General features: G+C 51.2%; 9 protein-coding genes across 9 annotated transcripts; 4 read left to right on the top strand and 5 right to left on the bottom strand.

Annotated features, from left to right (window-relative positions):
- Positions 1–2,709: 2,709 nt before the first annotated feature.
- On the bottom strand, positions 2,710–2,957 carry N7468_006506 (uncharacterized protein; the record flags this gene model as incomplete). The annotated part of the gene is given in 2 exon segments (XM_058475802.1): positions 2,710–2,831; positions 2,849–2,957. 2 exon segments carry the CDS (start codon positions 2,955–2,957, stop codon positions 2,710–2,712), a joined length of 231 nt encoding a protein of 76 aa, XP_058328692.1.
- A 20-nt stretch (positions 2,958–2,977) lies between these two features.
- N7468_006505 (F-box domain protein) lies at positions 2,978–4,502 on the bottom strand (the record flags this gene model as incomplete). The annotated part of the gene is made up of 2 exons (XM_058475801.1): positions 2,978–4,098; positions 4,181–4,502. 2 exons carry the CDS (start codon positions 4,500–4,502, stop codon positions 2,978–2,980), a joined length of 1,443 nt encoding a protein of 480 aa, XP_058328691.1.
- An 842-nt stretch (positions 4,503–5,344) lies between these two features.
- N7468_006504 (putative pantetheine-phosphate adenylyltransferase) lies at positions 5,345–6,483 on the bottom strand (the record flags this gene model as incomplete). Its single annotated transcript, XM_058475800.1, has 2 exons — positions 5,345–5,787; positions 5,925–6,483. 2 exons carry the CDS (start codon positions 6,481–6,483, stop codon positions 5,345–5,347), a joined length of 1,002 nt encoding a protein of 333 aa, XP_058328690.1.
- A 358-nt stretch (positions 6,484–6,841) lies between these two features.
- On the top strand, positions 6,842–8,852 carry N7468_006503 (uncharacterized protein; the record flags this gene model as incomplete). The annotated part of the gene is made up of 5 exons (XM_058475799.1): positions 6,842–7,329; positions 7,427–7,568; positions 7,630–8,236; positions 8,295–8,375; positions 8,434–8,852. The coding sequence occupies 5 exons, from the start codon at positions 6,842–6,844 to the stop codon at positions 8,850–8,852; spliced, it is 1,737 nt and encodes a 578-aa protein (XP_058328689.1).
- A 758-nt stretch (positions 8,853–9,610) lies between these two features.
- Positions 9,611–11,240, bottom strand: N7468_006502 (acyltransferase family protein; the record flags this gene model as incomplete). Its single annotated transcript, XM_058475798.1, has 2 exons — positions 9,611–10,816; positions 10,869–11,240. 2 exons carry the CDS (start codon positions 11,238–11,240, stop codon positions 9,611–9,613), a joined length of 1,578 nt encoding a protein of 525 aa, XP_058328688.1.
- A 2,402-nt stretch (positions 11,241–13,642) lies between these two features.
- On the top strand, positions 13,643–16,021 carry triA (uncharacterized protein; the record flags this gene model as incomplete). The annotated part of the gene is made up of 3 exons (XM_058475797.1): positions 13,643–15,295; positions 15,405–15,839; positions 15,875–16,021. The coding sequence occupies 3 exons, from the start codon at positions 13,643–13,645 to the stop codon at positions 16,019–16,021; spliced, it is 2,235 nt and encodes a 744-aa protein (XP_058328687.1).
- Positions 16,022–16,813: 792 nt separating this feature from the next.
- On the top strand, positions 16,814–17,137 carry N7468_006500 (uncharacterized protein; the record flags this gene model as incomplete). Its single annotated transcript, XM_058475796.1, has 1 exon — positions 16,814–17,137. One exon carries the CDS (start codon positions 16,814–16,816, stop codon positions 17,135–17,137), a length of 324 nt encoding a protein of 107 aa, XP_058328686.1.
- Positions 17,138–17,270: 133 nt separating this feature from the next.
- Positions 17,271–17,875, bottom strand: N7468_006499 (uncharacterized protein; the record flags this gene model as incomplete). The annotated part of the gene is made up of 2 exons (XM_058475795.1): positions 17,271–17,644; positions 17,713–17,875. 2 exons carry the CDS (start codon positions 17,873–17,875, stop codon positions 17,271–17,273), a joined length of 537 nt encoding a protein of 178 aa, XP_058328685.1.
- Positions 17,876–17,908: 33 nt separating this feature from the next.
- Positions 17,909–18,211, top strand: N7468_006498 (uncharacterized protein; the record flags this gene model as incomplete). The annotated part of the gene is made up of 1 exon (XM_058475794.1): positions 17,909–18,211. One exon carries the CDS (start codon positions 17,909–17,911, stop codon positions 18,209–18,211), a length of 303 nt encoding a protein of 100 aa, XP_058328684.1.
- Positions 18,212–20,790: the final 2,579 nt, after the last annotated feature.

The raw sequence follows: 20,790 nt of genomic DNA, 5'->3' as shown, positions 1-20,790 counted from the left end.
GGTTTCACGATGACGTAGAGCATGTAACTGCCGGGCGTCGGGGAACGCGGCATAGTCGGCAGTTGCCGCCAGGCCCTGAACCTGACAGGCTCTGGGGGGTCCCCGATCAACTAGTATAATTCGTAGTTTACTGCGTAGGCAGGGCAAACAATACAGTTTTCTTTCTTAGAGAGGGTCAAGAAGGGTCTCTGCCAGACCCACTCGACCAATTGCCCTTTTCGAGCTCACCCCTACCAGTTAGAAAATCTGGTTTCTCACTCTAACCCTAATACTGCCACTGCCAAGGCCAGACATCCGGCCCCATGTCAAACCCTCGCCCTGGATCCCCCAGCCTCGAATGTAGAGTCCGCCGTACCCGCCATAAATATATATACACCAGATCATCCCTAGGACCAGGCTTAGTCTGATATACCGGCCAAGCAGCACAACTATTATTATGCGTCCCCGCTCCCCCCCCAGTATTGCACTGCCACTGCATCGCACTCATCCAATCGGACTGACAAATAAAAAAAAAAGGCGACCAGAGCATGCCGGCAATTTTTTCCCTGCATCGCCTCGCCCAAGTTCCTGCAGTTCCCTATAGTTATGGTCGAGCCGGTCCAGGCCCCCCCCCTCCCCACACAACTCGCATGATCGAGGGCATTAAGGTAAAGAACCCCCTTGCGGCCGTTAGCGGGCGCCAAACTCCGATAGCACCGCAACGGTCGCAGGGCTGCTAGCTAAGTATGTGGCTCTGATTAGTACGTGGCGGAATGATTGATCCAAGCTTCGCGCAATCTTGTGTGGCGTTGGCGGCAGAGGCGCATATCGCGCGCGCTCCCCTCCTTTCCCCCTTGCGGTGTAGGCTAGGCTTGACACTTCTGATACTACGAGTAGGATTCTGACAATTTGAAGGATCTAGTGGGGGGGGTTGATTAAGGTGGATTAGTGATTGCGAGATATATTGCCGCGTGGCGCGGGTATTAGGATGGTGGGGGCAAATCTTTCTAGGCAGTTAGTTTGAACAGCTGATAGTAGTGCAGGTAAGGCAGTGCGGTAACTTGTCCTAGGCAGCGTCATCATGCTCGAAGGATCGCCTCAGGATGAATTTTGCTTTTTTCTCACTGGATAATTGGGATTGTTGCCTGCATGAGGCTGGGAGTTGCGGTGTGTCGGGCGTGCGTGTTGGATAGGTAGGAATTGACGGCCTGGCGGTGTCCTGTGGCGCGGATTGGGAGTTCAGGGGAGGCTTAGATGTACGGCGTTGAGCCGTGATGGGTTTCCTTATCATTAGGAGCAGCTTCACAGAGATTCATGTTCCAAGGACTTGAGGTTCCTCATCCAGAATCTGTGTAAAGATTGTGCCGAAGCTTGAAGGATCTACAAGTAGTGGGAGAGGGTATCCAGCTGATCACTAGTGTAACCGAAATGGGATTTGGAGGACTGAAGAGAATACTATTTTCCTAATGAATTGTACCTATACTGGATGAGTTCGAGCTCATTAAAGTACTAGAGTGTTTGTTTAGCTCATTGAATTGATATTCAAGCCGAGGACTGAAGGGTCTAGGCAGCACTTTGACTTCCGAGACGCTTTCACGATTCATGGAGGTCTTCCACAGCGGTGAACCAGTTGAACGGGCCAACAAACCCGCTATTCGACAGCACGGGCTCCTCAATATTGCTAGATGGGATGCAGAACCTCAGCAAATAGTTTGTCACCTCCACATGTTTGGTCTACATGCTTGGATATGGTGGCTGTTGCAAACGGTCTTGCTATCGGAGAAATGGACTTTTAGCCATAATAAATACTTGGCTGGCTGCTTGGCATATTATGACGCTCAAGGCGTTCACATTCTCTCCAATCCTATCTGGCGCAGCTTCGGGAAACCATACTGCTGGATTTCAGCGGTCATTATGTTTGAATGCTACTAGTACTTCGAAGTGTAAGAAGATAGCTTCACCTTGTATAGCACAAGATCCAGAACCAACATTTGGCTGAAGGATTCTCTCTCCTCACATGAAGCAAAGATTTCATAATATTTCATCCCAGCTTAACAGTAGTCGTTTGACCCGTTCTATCCAAAGATGATTGCAGAAACAATCTAGAGCACACCCATGCGGCAGAGCCATGAGTCCTGCTGCCATCCTAATCCCACATACAAAGTGTGCTGGAAGTAATGCTGCTGTTACAACAGGCCATGAGCGGCGGACAGCTGCCAAAATCCGTGCCTATTTCCATATAGCCAATGTCCATATGGGATCAGGCACGTATATGTTTGATGTTTCATGTAGCCCTGTAACAATATCTTGAGACTTCACAGCTAAATATCTCTACCAGGGCCATATGACCGGACTCCATGCCTCTAGAGGAAGCATCGAAATTGTCAAAGAAAATGCCTTTCTGCGGGAAACATCAAAGCATCCCTGCCAGATGGTGTCCCGAGTATTGGCATGGGCTCAAACACAAGAACCTCTATGGAGAAGCGGTATGTGTTTGAGGCCTGCGATGCTGGTGGACTGGAGAGCCTGGACGACTTCCAGGGTTTTTTAGGACCCTGGCGATGCAAAGTAGCATGGTTGGACATGCGAGTGAGGGGCTTGGTTAATGAAACGAATGCGTACGCCGATCGCTAAAATCCCAAAATGAGTTCATAGCTCCTTATTGCAAGTAGACGAAGTGCGATATGTGGAAAATAAGGTAAATATGCAAAGAACCAAGAATGCGTCCTCTCAACAGCAAAAAGTCAAAAAGCCTCCAACACCGATTCTGATCTTGACCACCCCTTCCCTTTTCAATCGTGACGCCATCCGCTCTTCCTCCTTAAAAGCGATATCCAAGGGCTGGGTGTAATCTGTACTTTGTGATGACCTGTCGTATGCAAAATCTGCGAATCGTTTTCCACCTTCCTATAGCCCAGGCCGCCTCGGCCCAGATAGAACCCACGTTTCCCATAGTCGTATCTGCTCTCGATCAACATGAATGCCTGTGTCACCGAGATCATCTAGCGCCAACATACGCATCTTCTCCCACGACTCGCGTCGCAGAAGTGTCCTCTTTCCACGCGCGCGTGGCGGAAGCCACGAGCCCCCCCGCGTCGGTCCCAAAGCCCGAAAATGGCGGTAACTCCGGCGGCGATGTCCCCGCGGCGACGGAAAGAGAAGATGACGCTGGTGCGACTGGGTCAGGGGCGTCCACTCCGTCAGCGGAAAGCTCGACTTCCGGATGGGACGCGTCGTCCTCGTAATCGGAGACTTCGACACCGCTAGCGTTCTCGTGGATGTCGAAGCCGCCGTCGTAATCGATATCGCGCAGATCTAATCGGTCTAATTGCTCCATTTCGTAGCGCAGGACGGTTAGTACATCTGTCCAGCGACTGCCAGGTCGGAGGTAGATGGCAAATAGGCGGAAGTCACGCAGGTGTTCGCGGTGGCGGCGTAGCAGCGCGTTTATCTCTTCTGCGTCAAGACGCCATCCCTGTAAGCTTAGCATCCGCAATGTTTTCCATCTGATGTTGTGGAATATAGATTCTAGGTCGAGGTTAAGTGGGCTCTTGGGTGGAAATCCAATATGGATGGCCATCAGATTCTTGGCGGCTAGGAAAAATCGATGAAACACACTCGACAGGTCGGCCATTTTAGGCGAGATGTCTGAATGTGAATGAAAATTGATATCGAGACTTGTCAGGCGACCGGCCATGTCGGCCAAGATAGCTGAGGGGGCCTGCAGAAGCTGCAACGTTGCCTCTGGACTGATTTGGGGGCCAGTGAAGCGGATCGAGCTGCACTGGGAATCCAAGAGCGCGATCCCGAGGTTTTTCACGGCGCGCGAACAGGCTGAATCCCAGTCAAGTTGGATTGAAGATGACTCCGCGTCGGTATTATTGCGAACCGTACGGATATATTGGTAGCGCTGGAAATCAAGGAGACTCTCGTCGGCCTCATCCTGCGTCCTGAAGAGCTTGATCTCCTGTAATCCCGAGAAGGCAGCTATTCCGCGTCGGAGGAGCATGAGGTCGTAGTTTGCATTGAGTATCGAATTCTCCTCCTCCAATCGCTGGTGGTGAAATTGGGCGAGAGCCGGATCTACATCCCTCAGCGCAAGCAGTATGGAGGTCCATCCTGTATTTGAATTATATCGTTAGCCAGATATTGCTTTTTTCCCTTGGGTCTTTCCTAGTCGTGGGAGAAAGAGGACTGGTACCGCTGCCTTTCCAGAAGGGTCGTACGAGATATGTCAGCGTCTTCACATAGCACGCGCGTTGCATGGCCACGAGCTCCTCAAGTCGGCGCAAGCCCTTTTTCGAGAAGCGCACATTGACACGTGAGAACTTGCGCGGGGTCGCGATGTGCATGAAACGCTTGCAGACCAGGCGGAATCGATCTAAATCGGAGTTCTCGCCATATTCAATAGGATAGTCGCGGTCCGCGTGGCCATTGCGCCCAGATCTGCGCTCCAGTACAAACGCCAGGATCTCGGCGAGCAGCTCGTCGGCGAGATGTAGAATCGGGGGATGTAGAGGCATGATCGAGCACAGCCGGGTTCGCGGCTGCGTAATCGAGTAGCCACGGCATGGAAGGACGGAAGGAAGGAGAAGAGAGGAAGCTATAAGATGATCATCAGGGCTGCACGATCGGGGGCACACCCGTCCCACTATAAACCGAGGGGGTAAAAAAAAAAAAAAAAAGCAGAAAAAGGAAAAAAAGAAAAAAGAAAAAAGGTACAGGTGTCAATCAAGCGCTGGAAAGGTTGACCCCGGGAGTCTTGTCTCACCATGGGCGCATAACGACACTTCTGGCCCTAACGCTGCGCCGCGACCGGGATGATCGTCGAGACCCTAAGCTTAGCGCGCATGGACGACAGGCCTGGCCTTTTTTTGGCATCACGATCTGATCAGTCTCATTGGCGTTGCGCTTGCCACCACAATCACATGATTCCTTCAACCTGCGGCCAGCCATATGGGAATGCATTGGGATTGGAGAGCAGTTGAGGATCCTCCTGGCGGTGGGGAGCGTTCAGGAGGAGAACGCGCGAGGTCTATGCAGGCCCCGCTCTAGTTGTCACATTTCTGCATAGTGACGGCCTTGCGTTTGGTGGAGAAGACGCCGAATAAGCAGGAGTTGTTTGAGAGGGGTTTGAGGTATTGGACAGCAATTTGTGGTGGTCTTGGTGGTTGGTAACTCTTTATTTATTCTACAGGCTCTCGATGCTTCCCTGGCGGTGCTTTCCCCCTTGGCGCCCTCCCCCCCCAAATCTTACATTGAAGTTCTTCGCCCGTCCACCATCATCAGCTCCACTGTGTCAGACTAAACTTTAGCTTGCAGTCGTCTTCGCCGGATGTCTGTGCTGCTGAGCTTGGACTCGAAACTATTGGTATCCGTGGCCTCTCCCGGAATGAAGGACATCTACTTCAAAGACGGCCAACGTATGCCACCCTTTTTTAGCCCGCTCGGAGTTCACAAAGGCCCCTCCAGCCTGAGTCTCCTTGGACAAGACTAGGGCGGTGATTTCCTCGTCGGTCGCTGTGGGCCCACAGACGTCGAAGAACTCCTCGAATTTGAAGCGAAGGTACGGCTGAACCTGCAGAAGAACCACCTGCCCCCTCCCATCCGCCGTCCTGGTGCGCTCTACTTCCAAGTTTTTATTCCCAGTGAAATCCATTATTGCCGAAAGGAAGGCTGCCGTACTCTGATAGCGCTGTTCCCAACTTTCCAAACACTCCGCGTACTTCTTTTTCTTCAGCAGTTCATCTCCCGTCACTCCAATAGTCAGGATTCGTTCTCGGTCCGGGCTATTGGGGCCGATGGGCTCTAGAGCCAACGCAGTGGCCGTTAAAAGAAGCTTGTGACCAAGGTGAAGGTGATCAAATGTTCCTCCCACTGCCACTGAATAGTGGGGAACTGGTGATAATTGGTCGCTTGGAACGAGGAGGCCTTCCGGAACCAACCAATCCCCGGGACCAGATATGGCGGTGGCTTTCGATACTGTTGGACCTCTGGACGCTTCCGCGATGCTTCCCAGAAAAGAGGGCGCAACTCTTGCCCGGCTGTATTGCCGAGATAGAAGATTTGGTCCCACTGTCGACCTGAGGACGCTATTGTTTGTAGACTTACAATGGGCCCGGTTTCGAAATGCGAGCCCGTGTAAGATACATCTTGACTAGAGGTCGGTTGGTCAAGGAACACCACACGAATGTCGAGGCCGCCGGGAGAGTCCAGCTCTATATCTCGTGCGGTAGCAATAGCGCCAATCAAAGTATAGAAACTTGCGAGGTAATGCTGCAGTGGGGGAAAGATCTTGGCTTGTGGTTTATTTGATGCGGAGTGCAGCGTGGGGACTGCCAGGGCTATGTCAAGGATGGCAATCTTATCAGTTCCCCTCACGGACTGGCCGAGCCTAGATAGAACATCTGATAGTGGTTGTTCAAAGGACACCTTGACTTCGGCAAGCGAGAAGGAGGGTGGGGGCGGCAATAAGAACAACGCTGCAGCAGCACGAGACGCCATGATGGAGCAGTTATGTACAGGAAGGGAGAGCTAAGTTGCGAAAGAGTATCACTTTTTGAACGGCCAGGAACCTCGGGTAGATTTAGACGGGACGCAACCCTGTACGCCGCGCCCCCAGCTGACTCAGCAAGGCACCCAGTGCTGTAACACATCGTGAAGCGTCCAAATACCCTTTTGAGAGGTCTGTTGATCCCATCGCGTCTCAAGAGCCTTTCTTGAAGCTCCGATTCCTGGGCACTCCGCTGCTCCCCTCCCTGATAGCTCACCTTGGACCCAGGGGGAAGTGGAGTCCAGCCCCTCTTCCAATCCACCTCCCTTCGACCTTCGGACCGCCTGCAGTTTAGCCGCCCTGCGCACCATGTCCAATCCCTCCTTCGACTCTTCACGTCGGTCTGCTGTTGGCCGTCAACCGGAGGAACTACACATACCATCCACAGGGCTGGTCAATCCGAACTTGTCTCGCCAACTGCCCTCCAACGAATACCCCACAACTCCGGACGCCCCCGTCCCATCGATCAACGTCCACTCGTCCTCCCAGCCTCCTCACTACGGGAGTGGGAGTGGAAGCAACAGCAACGTTCGTCTTCCAGGCGCCCTGACACCGGGTAACCAACAACGCCCGCCCGCCGTCTCCGTCAACACTGCTCCGTCGGTGCTCCCCACCTTACCGCAGGCCTCATCGCAACAGAGTCACCGGTCTAGCATGATCAATTCGCATGGTCATTCTCGATCTAGCCCTGCAGGATTCGATCAAACAATGTACAAACAACATGGTTCTGCCGAGGGCTCGAGCTATCCCTCCTCTCCAGGGGCCGGGTACCCGCCTCAGACCCCGCAGGGCTCGAAGTACTCGCCGCTCGGTCTCGCAGACATTCGCCCGCCGGGAAACCATCTACTAGGAGAATCACTCATGAGTCCATCGGCCATGCAATAATGGGGATAGTCCGGTGCCAAGCAACAGTAACTACATCGCTCCGTGGCCTATATATGCGGTCGACTGGTGCAAATGGCCGATACCCGGAAGTTCAAGCTCTTTCGGGGGCAAATTGGCGCTAGGAAGCTACCTGGAAGATAGCCACAACTATGTTCGTTTGCATCATGTCGAGCTGCGTTCCTTTCGGCTGAGATTACTAACAGGTTTCTCAGATTCAAATTATTGATACACATTGGGCTCAGCCCGACCCAGACACGCAAGACGCTGCAGCGGGCGAGATCAAGCTCGAGTATGTGAAGACAGCTGAAGCGACCCATTCTTACCCCGTGACACGTATTCTATGGGAGCCCCCTTCGTCTCAGAAACAGTCCACGGATTTGCTCGCGACGTCGGGCGATCATCTCCGACTCTGGTCACTGCCCAACTCCCAACCTTTGCCAAGCTCAAATTCTATTACCCGCCCTTCTGGCCAGCGAGATACACCAACCTCCAAGCTTTCGCCGCTGGCGCTGCTCTCGAACTCTAAATCGCCTGAACACACGGCCCCCATCACCTCTCTCGACTGGAACACTATTTCCCCTAGTCTGATCATTACCTCCAGTATCGATACCACCTGCACGATCTGGGATATTCCAACTTTGACAGCCAAAACACAATTGATTGCTCACGACAAGGAGGTCTTTGACGTTCGATTTTGTGCCAACAGTGTTGACGTATTCGTGAGCTGTGGCGCAGATGGAAGTGTCCGCATGTTTGATCTTCGAAGCCTTGAGCATAGTACAATCATTTACGAGCCAACAGACAAGGTGGAGCAGCGACGTGAGTTCTATCTTCAATGAGCGCGCTTCTAACCAGTGTCGATGCTAACTATGCGTAGCGGTCATGAGCCCCGGTAACGCCAGTCCTTCCGGCCCATCCTCCTCGGGCATGTTCCCACCACCTTTGCTGAGGATAGCAGGTATGCCATCTCATATCCCAAATGTCATTTACCGTTACAGAACTGACCCCCTACCAAGCATCTCCTCATGATGCTCACCTCCTGGCAACTTTCTCCCAGGACTCGAGTGTCGTCCGCGTTCTGGATGTCCGCCAACCCGGACAAGCCTTGCTTGAACTGAAGGGCCACGGAGCTCCTCTTAACTGCGTTGAATGGTCTCCAAGCAAGCGAGGGCACCTCGCTTCCGGTGCTGACGATAGTCTTGTCCTTATCTGGGACCTGATCAACCAACACAACGCTGTGCCCCTCTCGCCTCAAGCTCACACTCCCGGTACGCCAGCCACAACCTCTGAACGTGGCCCTACAGCTGCTTGGCAATGTGACTACGAAGTCTCCAATATCAGCTGGTCACCTCAGGGCGGTCCAAACCACTCCGGTCAACCGCGGGAATGGCTCGGGGTCTGCGGCGGCAAAGGCATCTGGGGCGTGGCCCTATGAGAGCATGTAGTTGCAACCCTTTAAAAACAAAAGAACTTCAAAAGGAAATCTGGGGCTGTTCTGACATCCATATCACGGGCCTTAGTGCCCTCTTCTCTCCCTGGTTTTTTTTCTTTTTTCCCGCATACGCTTCGGGGGTTTTCAAAAATCCTGCTCCCCATCCAACTGCATGAGATGGTTCCAACCATGCGGTGGGTTGAGCTGATGCATTTGCATCCCTCCGCCGTGGGCCCATCATCCTCGTTGTCCTGCAACCCCCGTTCCAGCCAGCTCCCGTGTAATCGGGCCTGCCTTTCTCTCGCGCCTGAAATCTTTCACTGCATGTGCCGCAACTAGTTAATTTCGTCGATTGGAGGATGGAACGGGGCCTGGCGATCTACTTTGATATGGTACGAGTGAATGAATAATGAACGATACATCAGATTCTATTCTCGGTCGCGGAGCGTCTTCTCTTTTTCTTTTCTTTTTTTTTCTCCTATCCAGCTGTACCCTACGGTTTAGACTTGACGGTGGTAGGAAACAAAACATCTTAGTATCATCTTCAACTTCAACAATAAAATCAAGCCAGTGGACTTTGAATACGCGCTTGCTGGTCTATCCAGTGCATAGAATTAGAATTCCTTATTACCATACAGCATTGTTACATAGCTCGTCCAGCGAGTGTATGAAATGGCACGAGCGGTAAGATAGTTCGCACTATGAGAAGACAAGGTCCCAGTTTTCAGTATGGCCTGGGCAGAGCACAAGCCACTAGTCCATTAGTCTCTGTTAGGTTGGGCCGTTGAATTCATAGCCATAGCAGGCGTTCCCTTGGCAACAAGTCTGTCCTCCAGCCACCGAGCGAATTTCACGCTGGGAACATCAACCATGCGCCAGAATACATCGCCCGCCCAGATGGCTATGGGGAGACAAATAGTCCACCCGACAAAGAAGCCCAGGCAGTACTGAAAGTTCGTCTCCTTGCCCGTGACCGCCCAGATATTGGGCATAAGCGCGTATCCCAAGGAATGCAGAATCGGGCCGTGGACAATGTAGAACGCATACGAGATCTTACCCAGATACTGCGATAGGGGGTTTGTGAACAGCTTCTGGATATCAGGCGAGTGATTGATGCTGAAGACGATGAGTGCCGCGCCGAGAGTCTGTGGGAAACGGTGCGGCTCGCCGTACGTCCGGGGCGTGATGGACCACAGCCATCTGTATCCGGGTGTCCACTTGAAACCGAGGTTAGGCGAAGAGCCAAGATACAGACCTACAACGAAGAGGCCGATCCACAGGCGCCGGCGTGAGATGGTGCCGACGATTTTGCCTTGGGGTGGTAGGCGAATGTGAATGTTGTCGGAGACTGCGGAGGGAGGTCGCTCCCATGTTCCGTTAATCAGGTCTAGTTCGGCCATTGTCATGCCGAGTAAGAAAAGCACCACGTCCCATCGGCCGTAGCGCATACAAAACCAAATGAGACTGCCGACTAGGCACATGCGCACATTTGAGACTAGGCGCGATGTTGCAAGGGTTGTGAGGAAGAGGACCAGGGAGCAGCGAAACTCGACAGGTATGGTCCATAGGTGGGGGTTATAGTTGTTGTAGTAGAGAGCCCAGTCGAATGGGTTCATGAGGCGCGCGATCGTGTAGTAGAAGTCCCAGAATTGTTTCCCCAAGGTTTGATATACTGGGGGGTGTTGTTCATTCGTCCCGGCGATCGTGTGACCTTCCTGTATCACTAGCCATGAGTAGTTATAGATTCCTAGTCGTACGGCTATGAAAACAGTTGTAAGGCCAACTAGGGACGGGATGTAGAGACGAAGTGCTCGGCGAAAGGTGGAGGACGCCAGGGTCGTGAATGTTTGGTCGAACGCGCGGGACCGGATCGTTTTTAGAGCCTTGTAGGAAAGCACGTAGCCTGAGATGACAAAGAAAATCGCAACCATGATATGACCCGAAATCAACATGTGGATGATGGGCAGCTGGTGCAATCCCCCAGTTGTTTCCACTAAAACCTCCAAACCCCCATCCGACGGCGACTTTCCAGGTGTAAGTAAATAGGAAGTGGAAATTGAAGACGAGAAGACAAGCCCAACCGCGCAGCCCATCCAACGCGGCGATCGCATGCAGCTTTGCGGGCTGAGGGGGATCAACGCCAACGTATTTCTGGAGAAAGCTGGGAGTGAGCGCGATCGTGAGCCTTATCACAGTATCTTCGGCGTATGCCAGCCAATCTTTATCGTTCGAGGCCAGTCCGTCTGGATGTGCGAGGACGTTGGAGGGGTGGAATTGGGAAAATCCATTCCAACGCGAGGCATTGTGTGCATTTTCATGCTTCGATGCGGATTCAAGGTCTGCGAGAGGGATATTGGCCGTGGTCGAGGCCTCGGGCTGGGGGGTCGTCATGGCCAGGGTCGCGATCAAGAGCTCGGTAACATGGAAACCCTGCAAGTCGGAATGTTTTTAGACCGCGACCATGAGATTTAGCTACCCAGTATCCCTCATTCAGTAGAGTATTTGTGTCCGTTTAATCGGCACTTGTCCGGCGAGGCTCGGGTTGCGCAAAGATTGGGGATGTTGCAGTCGGAGCCGTAGAAATGGGGGAGGAATACGTCAGCGACGGCGGTTTGCACCACGCAGTGCGATATGGCGATAACACCCTCAATGCAGTATCCTAGGAGACGAGAAACGTGCGATGAGAGCAGAGATACCGAGAAAGCGCTTGGAAGGCGACACTTCAGTCATGTTACAATATGAGAAAGCAGGAACGGTTGATCGGCTGCCAGATGCGGAGCCCCTATGACCCGTGTGCGGACTGCGATTCTTAGCTGAGATACCAACTATACCTCCAGCGAATCGTTTCGCACAATACTGATGTCAAGGCAGTATACAGCTAGCTCAATTTCGATAGAAGCAATACACCCGTCTACCATCCGTCTACCAACCCCTGGCCGTAGTATGTCTCGTGTTGTACAGTCAACTACGCTATATTGTACCTCACACGTGTAACCCATCGAGGCCCCACATTACGAGACAGCTCCGCCATCACCTTGGAGCCCTCTCACGTGACGTATAGAACGTCGTTCTGCACATAAATGCTTATCTTGATCTGTTTGTAAGGCTGAGAATAGTTTCAATATCCAGCTGGAAGTTGTCTGCCACACAGGTGTCGCCCTAATGGGACAATCGTTTCTGTGAGTTCGCTTGCAGTGGCCATTGGGTTTACAAAGGTCTGAAACGTGGTTCCAACATGATGCAATGACACTTCGCCAATGGCACCAAGGCAGGGAATGTGCTCAGAAGAATAAACCCCATGATGAATTCCGCGCCGAGGTTCTCGCAGATCCCCGAGCCTATATTTCCTCCGAAGCTCCTGCACCTTCATTGAACCAAGTGTCTGCTATTCCCACTCCTGGCAAACGATGTTTACATACCATGCTGCTAGAACAGGTCGAGCGAGGTTGAATGCCAGACAGACCGCGTGGAAGTCTTCTGCCATGCTTCTGGACGTATATTGCCCTCCCCTTATCTGGCTGTTCACTACGACCATACCCCCGAATGTCATACCGAACCTGGTCCGATGTTAGCATATTGGTATTGCACACTCAAGCTTCCTCTTACAAGGTTCAAAATGCTCCTCCGCTCCTCATCAGAGAATTGATTTTCAAAAGCTATACTTGCGAACCCAAAGACATGGAGAAAAATGATAAGCGATTTGGTAGGATCACCCGCTTGCTCTGCCCATAGCTTGGTCCCATCGGCCGAAACGACAAATTGCTTTTGCATTGCTCCGACGTCACACGATCAACGCTTTGCTCTCAAACTGGAGGCGATAAACTAAAGCAACTGTAGGAATATACATATTATTAAGTATCTTCCGTATGCAATGTAAATTCGGTCTCGGTCGTTCAATCGAGGCTGATACCGAAAGCCCAGACTCGGCTCGGTCTCCGTATACTTATGCAGGGATCGGAATTCGATGCCGGTTAGTGCGGAGAGGATCTTCAAAGAAATGACTCGGGAGATGAATCAATGATACGCTTGCATTATAAAAGACCATCGTTTAAGAAAAGTTCCCAATTACACGTTCATGCTTGTGCAATCTAATCTTGGAAAGCAATCCGACCTTGGAAGCAATCCGATATACAACCTTGGAATTCAGGCATCAGATTACTAACGCCTCACATGATCCCCGGGCCACTTTTTACATATGCGTGCCACAGTGGCCTTTCGACCATATGATCTTTGCGATCTAATGTAGCAGAAGGAAACTCTAGCGAGAGAGTAGGAAAAGCAAAAACACAGGGTGTCCTTGTAGAGGGATTGGATTGCTGTCACGTGCTACATACACTTGGCCCAAGCAGGTTATCAATCCAATGAAACTAAAATTCAAGGCGTTTAGCTGTATAGATCGAAAGCGCTGCAGGGTACTACGCTAGCCCCAGGTCACGACTGTGGGAGCCTCCAACCGTAAATTAATGGCTAATTAATGACACTCTCGGTCAGATCTAACATAGTGCAGCCTCTGGCGAGCCCCTAATGTCCTCTTTAAGAGCAATGCGATTCTGTGGCCGTCCAGCCAGAGCCTCCCCGAAGCGGCGATGATCCTCTTAAACTCCCTGACTCGCGGTCCGCAGCGAGAATTTCTCCCTTCCTCAAGTTCTTTGTCCTGCACCCGCTCAGTGACCATCCGCCCCTCTCTGCCCTCGCGACTCCTTGCATCCTCGTCTGGATGACGCGATTGACGGTGTGCGCCCTGCGATAAACCCTCCTCGCGCCGGTGGTGGTGGCCCCGAAAGAGAACCACCATGGATTTGCGCAACATCATGAATAACGACGCCGGCGGCGCCTCCAACGCTCCGCCGGCCACAGGATCCTCAAGCCCTCCGTCCGATCCAGCCCATCAACAGCGCGTGCCAACAAGCTATTCAGACTACCCAGCACGTCCTCCCCAACCCCAACCTCCAGTGCCGCATGCGCAGCACGCCTCGCCAGATCGCTCTTCGCCTTACGGCCCTCCCCAATCACCGTACGCACCGTTCAACAACGCGAGGCCTCCGCCTTTGAATACCACCGTACAAGCTCAAAGAAGCCAAAGCCCTACACACGTTTCGACGCCCTATGGCGCCGGTGCGCGTGATTCCTACGGCGCGACGGTGTACAATTCTCAGCCTCAACATCCGTCGGTCCCTACAGCTTCGCCCTACACTCCACAACAGCCTGTGAGTGCGGGTCCCCAGTCAAGTGAATCGCAGTCGTACTTTGCGCAACAACGGTCTCATTCACTACACACTGTTATGACCAATCCGCCACGCCCCATCCCTCAAGAAACTTCTCCCTCCACCGCTCCACCTCTCCCATCGCAGTATTCTTCCACACATCGCTCGGTCTCAAGCACACCTCTTGGCCCACCTCCTGCTTTTTCACGTCACTCCCCTTTGTCTACACGTCCACCATCTTCCGGCCGTGATTCTCCGCGTAATCCTCTTTCCAGTCCGAGACCTACCCCCGACCAGATACAATCCCCAGTCGCTCCGCGAAATTTTTCGCCAGGCGCCCGCCCATCAGAATCAAATCCCCAGTTCTACCCGACAGTTGTCAAACAAGAGCCCAGTGAGACTGTAAGTCCTCGCTTTGCCTCTCGGCAGAATAGCGCCGCTGCCACGTCCGATTCTGCTGGGCCCCCTTCCCGCTCGGATGACAACAAGTGGAACGACAGCCCTACAGCGCAGTCCACTGCTCGACCCAGTCCTGATCCTGTCAATTCCCAGAGTACCTCTTCACAGATAAGAAGCTCACCGTCCGGCCCCCGGGCTCACAAGATTGCGAAAATGGATGCGGATCACGAACCGAGCCCGCGCGTTTCAAGCCAGCCACCAAAGCCCAAACGAAGACGCTACCGCGAGCCTCCAATTTTTGCTCAGCGAGTCGTCCGGAACAAAGGAAAATGCCCTGTTATCCCTTTCCCTCAGCCTCCCATCACAAAGCAAGAAAGACGTGACAACGCGGATCCCTGGGGAACGCGACGAGGATCCCTGTTGGCAAGAGTTTCAGAAACCACATCAAAGGCACCGATCACTCCGTCTCAAACCGCTCCAACCCCCAGCATTCTTCCAACAAACAGCAATGGTCCTCCGTCGCAACCACCATCAGCTGTATCCCAGACAGGGTCATTGGGAGCTTGGGAACCGTCTATCACTGGGTTCATTCCGCATGAAGAGATTACAAAGATGCTCTGCGACTTCTTATTTCAGCATGTGGTGGTCCGAGAGGACGTGGCCGTAGGACCAGCTGGCTCTGCTGCTGCTGGTCAAGGTGCTATCATCGAAGTTGAAGCGAAGCTTGGTCATGTCATGGACATGGATCGACGGGAAAGATTGAGTCTGCCAGTCTTGACTGAAACTGTCCTCAATCGCGAGAACTCACAATTTCGGACCTCGTTCGAAAGCAATATGAGTGTCGTAAGTTGCCCCCTGACCTTTGAACACTTTACGCCCCCCCCCCCCAAAAAAAAGAGAAGAAATGAAAAGAAGTAGGTAAATAAATAAACTAACACAAAATTCTCTCTAGGAACAACACCGCGCCATGAACAATTTTCTAAACGATGCCGTCAAAGCGTCCATGCCCAACACCAATCCCAAGCGCGTCCCGGTGTCCTACGCCCACAAGAAAGAACGCGACACCTTCTACGAAGTCTCCCCGGCCGACCTCCCACCCATAATCCGCCAGAACCTGAACCCGCGCCACAAGCCCAAAGTCCGCGTAACAACAGACCAGCGAACCGGCGAGGTTCTCGCCAAAATCATCAAATGCCGTGTCGCAGACATAGACGTTCTCAGCCCTTGCACAGCTGTCGACTGGCGGGTCAGCGTGAACCTGGAAATGGAATACCCCGGCGATATCTCCAATCTTCCCGTAGTCGACGCAAGCAGAGGCGGCCGTGGGGAACGCAACAAAGATCGCATGAGCTACCGACACCTGGCCTACCAAGTCGATTTGACCCAAGTAGCTCCAGCCGACACAGCAAAGGGGAATTCGAGCACGAGCTCGAGGTGGAGGTTTCTGCGGCTGAGCTCCGGCGGCAGGGCAATCTTGCTAGGAAGGGTGACCCGACACATCAGTACGAGGAATTGGTCAAGGGTTTCGTGGACAACATTCGAGTGCTGGCGCGAGCTGTGCCACGTTGACGATGTTTCCTATCTGTATTATGTATCATGGCGCGATTAGGGCCGTGCCTATCCCTTTTATCCTTTTGTCTTTATTCCTTTCTCTTTTCTGGCCCTGCAGGTTACCATACGGCTTCGGGTGGACAGTGAGGCAAAATTATATTCTGATAGAATCGAAGAATATGATTCGGATTGTCATTTTTGCTATGCAAAGCAACTATGGATATGAACTTGCATTTTGCTTCCTGAACGTGTGTGATATAGAGGACCAAGCATTGAGCTGGGATAATACTTTCTGGCAACTAGGGCTTCCTCAGAGTCTAGGTACATTTGTCGATCTTGGGGAACTCGTCGCACTCTTGCCTACTAGTATGATGGTAAGACATGGGGATGGCTCTTCGTTGATTTGATGTGGCAGTTGTGCAGCTATGCAGTTATACAAGAAGTGACTTCTGCAGAAGACATTGCCATCTTCTAGACGTTTTTCGTACCCGCTGGCAGGTCAATTCCTATCATGTTTTTGTTAGTCTCTGTTTTATTGCTTTTCCATTTTCCTCCATCGGTAAAACCAAGTTCCTCAATGGCTGCTGAACCTGTGCAACAGAAATTGAGTCTCCGCATATATGGCGGTACAATGGAAGACGTAAAAGACTCGACTCCATTCACTCCAGAACCACCAATTGAGGCCCTATAAAGGTATCTAGAGATGACTCTGGGTAAACACTAGCGTATTTGGGTTCAATTCCACGTTGAAAAGGCTACTTGGCGGCATAGATGAAAGGCCCTGTCAGCCATAACCTAGTTTAATTAACGATGCCGCCGGAATTACATAGAATATGTTACGGCTGTGACATGATAAAACCCGGCGGCGACCCAGAGGAGGACGTCTGTTCAGCAAAGGCAGGGAAAGTACATTCTCGCACTCGACTTGCTCTGAGCCTGAAAGACAAAGGGCTCTTTATGGAGAACGTAGTCAAAAGCAATGTGGCTTTGTTCTATCTCAATTCCAAGGACAATTCTGCCAAGCAGGCACAGCCCTTGCCACACAGCTCTGCAGATTCCATATCCCATGCTGTCCATAGTAATAGCACACTGAGAGAACATTTCACTACTGACACCATGCAATATTGCTATTGACGCTGGCCTCATCTTACCTTCGGCTTACTTCCCATCTTTACGTCGTCAAGGCGTCCTTGTAGTGTCTGTTGACGGCTTGTATATTCCGGTAGATATCTGCTGCAAGATGGAGGTTTCTTGCAGGGGTCGGGAATTACGCCCGCTGGTCTACCGCCGGGATGGCCGCACACGTAACTTGGAGCTCCTTGATCAGGTCCTTCAACGCCGGGTTCATCTGGAGCAGCGCGTTGAAATCCTCGGTCCACATCCGTGCCCGGCGTCCCTTAGCTGAGAGTGTCTTGGTTACCGCGTAAACATGTTCATCTGATAACTTATGGCTGGAAGGGGGTAGTTGGCATAGCCTGTTGATGAACGGGCCGAGCTCTTCCCGCCATCTGGTAATTTCTCTGGTGATGAAGCCCTGAACCGATGCTCTATCTGCGTCTGTGCAGAGTGCATCGGTTATCTCGCGGTTATAGGGGACCGCCTTCTTGTAAGTCGGCTTTCGGTCTGTATGCTCGGATCTATCTGCGTGACGCTAGTGAAGCAGACGGATATCCCTAACTTCACTTGATGTGTTGGCTTGATAATAATACTATTCTCTCGAATAGTCGCCATCATGTCTGCAAGTATCACAGATTGATGACCGTCGCGTTTGCGCCGAGCAATCTTGTCTTGTAGCTTTCCAGTTAAGATATTTCGTGGTGGTATAAAGACGACAGGACTGCTATCATCGCTCGCAGAAAGAATTTCGACCATGCGGGTTGTAGGATGATACGCTTGCGTGGCGACATGCGAGTAACAGCAATCCAGGACGAAGTCAGTGTCTGTGTCTCCGATGTCGAAGTCCTGGATATCCCCTGCCACCACGGAATCAATGATCCTTTGGAGGTTTATGCTTCGGTTGGGTCGGCCTTCAACAGCAAAGAGCTGTCCCGTTCTAACCTCCCCATGCCCATAATCCGGTCGTACCGTGCCTGCGGGCTTGGTTACCCTGTTCGCTCAGGAGTAATGCCTTCTTTGAGATGGTTGCGCTCTGTAGCTGCAGCCTGGTGGTCACTTCTTGTGCCGTCTCGTTGTGGTAGATGCGCGTGATCGTTCGTCGCGTGGATTGACGCGGGCCTTATCTTACCTTCGGCTCACTTCCTATCTTTATCTTCAAACTTACTTCCCATCCTTATCAACTCACTGCTGGGTCCTACTTGGACCGGCGCCAGGCGAGGTATGTTGGTTCGAGAATTCTGCAATGAGATCGTCCGCTGTGATATCTTCAGCGGCCACCCATTGATCTTCGTGTGCTGATAAGGATGGGAGGTGAGTTTGAAGGTAAGATGAGGCCAGCGTCACTGCTGTGTTGTGCAGTATCTGAGGCAGAGTCGACCTCGATGCACCATGATCAGACCTATCTTTGTGTTGGCCCCTCGACTAGTACCACTAAGGGGTAAGAAGAGGATTTTTGTTGGGGATAAATAGAAGCAATGTAGTGCTTAGGAGAATATGCGGCTGGGCTGTAGCCGAAGCTGGGAGATGTAGAGATGTTTTATTAATCTATCTACGGATTGCTAGATGAGAGATTATACACGTGACCGGCCGTCCTGGCTTGGCGGTGACAATATGCCCTCCGAAACAAAGTATCGTCCCGATGCGAGAAGAAAAGATGCGAAAAAGAATGATTCAAGATAGTACTGGTTGCTTGCTGCCTTGACAAGGTCGGCTTGTTGCTAAGGAATTCAGGTTCGTCTTTTTCGCTTTGTTTAGAATAGACCGGCTTCCCCGGGATAACTTGTGTGGTTTATGACTGAAGTTGCGGTTGTGGTTGGGATATTTTCGTTGTTTTTAAAATAATCTGGCTTATAAAAGCCGGCCTCGATGTTTGTAGGGCTGGTGTACAGTGTCTTAAGATTCGCTAGTGTTGTAAGATTATCTTGGATTAGCTTAGTGAGTGTGCTTAGAACAGTCGCCGCTATTAGTCCGGGCTGGACTGTCTTGAGCTTCTCTTCGATTCTCTTCTATATTGTTAAGGTATTCTTATATTATTGGTTGATAGCTTGTATATCTTTTTAGATATCTGTTATGATATTAAGGTTTTCTGAGAGAGTCGGAAATTGTCACGACACGCTCCGACTAATCGACTACAAAGGAGTTGCTGTCACGAGACACTCCGACTAATCACAAAGGAGCCGCGGAGGAACTCGAAGGAAGGCTCGGAAGGCCTGGCGCCATTATGGCATGACTCGAGACCCATAAAGGGGGCTCGCTAGTTAAATCTCGCAATATATATAGGATAATCGTGGGAGGAACCGAAGGGTTCTCCAACGATTAGTTTGATTATCTTGCTACAATCGAGTCCCCTCTCTCACGAACTCGTAGTAGTATCGGCCTCCCTCAGTCGTATCCCATAATACTCCGAGCCTATTAACATTCAGACATCACAGAAATTGTCTTTTATAATCTATCTTTAGGACCGCTGTGTATATTGTTTGAAGTTTATTAATTAGATTCCCGAATATTAGGTTTATTTCTCGAAGTAGTTTTATCATAAACTTTTTAGATTCTCGGGTTTAAGACTTAGCTTTGATATTGACTAAAAGTGTAGTAAATAATAGATAGTCTATAAGTTGTATAAAGAAGAGCTTATTTCTGATATTTATCAGACTGAGATCAAAAATCTGTATAATAATCCGATCGAATGTGTCTTATAGACCTGGCTATTTCGCTTATTTGGTAATAAGATATTAGTCGAGATGATTATATCTTATAGCCTTAACTTTATAGTAACTATCTTCGCCGTCTTGTCATGATAAACCTGTATAATCGTTCGGCGTGTTTTAACGAGGCTTGCTTCTGCAATAATCGGTCCTAACAGCTAGTCTCGCTCTGCAGTTTTGATTGTTATGTTATTTTTCACGTTTGCTAGTACGCTATAAAGTTCAGGGCCTTGGGAGCCGGTCAGGATATAATAGCCGCGATAGAGCGCTATGTAAGGGACCCCGAAAACGTAAAACAAGGGGCTCGGATCGAGTGGGATACGCTCAGCCCTGATATCGCCGGTTGTATTGAAATCTTCTGTCCAGCGCTATGCGCAGCGCGCCTTGGCAGAAAGGGTTTTTGTTACCATGTATACGTGTTCATCTGAGAGCTTATGCCCGGCTGGAGACAGCTGGTATTTTCCCTCAACGAAAACCATTTCTGTGTATCTTGGGAGGGCATTATCCGGATTGCCGCGGTTGGGTTCGTCACGCCATCTAGCGATCTCCTTGGCGATGAATTTCTCGACCGACGGTCGATCGGCTTGTGTGCAGAATGCATCTGTGAGTTGGCGGTTATACGCCACAGCTTTCTTCTTGCAGTTTATATGGGCACCATTAACAATGGGTCTTCAACCAATCAAACTTGAGCCCCAAGAGATTTGCGATTCCTTGATAAGAGGTATAAGAGGTAACCTTCGGTTGAGAGATGAAATTTGCCACTTCTAGTGGAGATAGCCCTAACTGAGCGCGGAAGATGAAAAGGGAGGACTGAAAGTGAGAGTCCTATAGTTCAAGTTGGAGTGAAGCGAAGGATCGACGCTCGTTCTAACGACTTTGAATGCTAAAATTTTATTGATTTGAAATGGCTAGATAGATCACAGTACTGAATTATTTCCGTGGCAGCCATTTCGTCTTCGACGGAGT

This window comes from Penicillium chermesinum (genome assembly GCF_028974085.1).
Source record: "Penicillium chermesinum strain IBT 19713 chromosome Unknown utg000005l:1.0-4115287.0:1.0-4118363.0, whole genome shotgun sequence".
Classification (NCBI taxonomy): domain Eukaryota; kingdom Fungi; phylum Ascomycota; class Eurotiomycetes; order Eurotiales; family Aspergillaceae; genus Penicillium; species Penicillium chermesinum.
The sequence above is the reverse complement of the archived record's forward strand: the minus strand, read 5'-3'. Positions and strand labels throughout refer to the sequence as shown.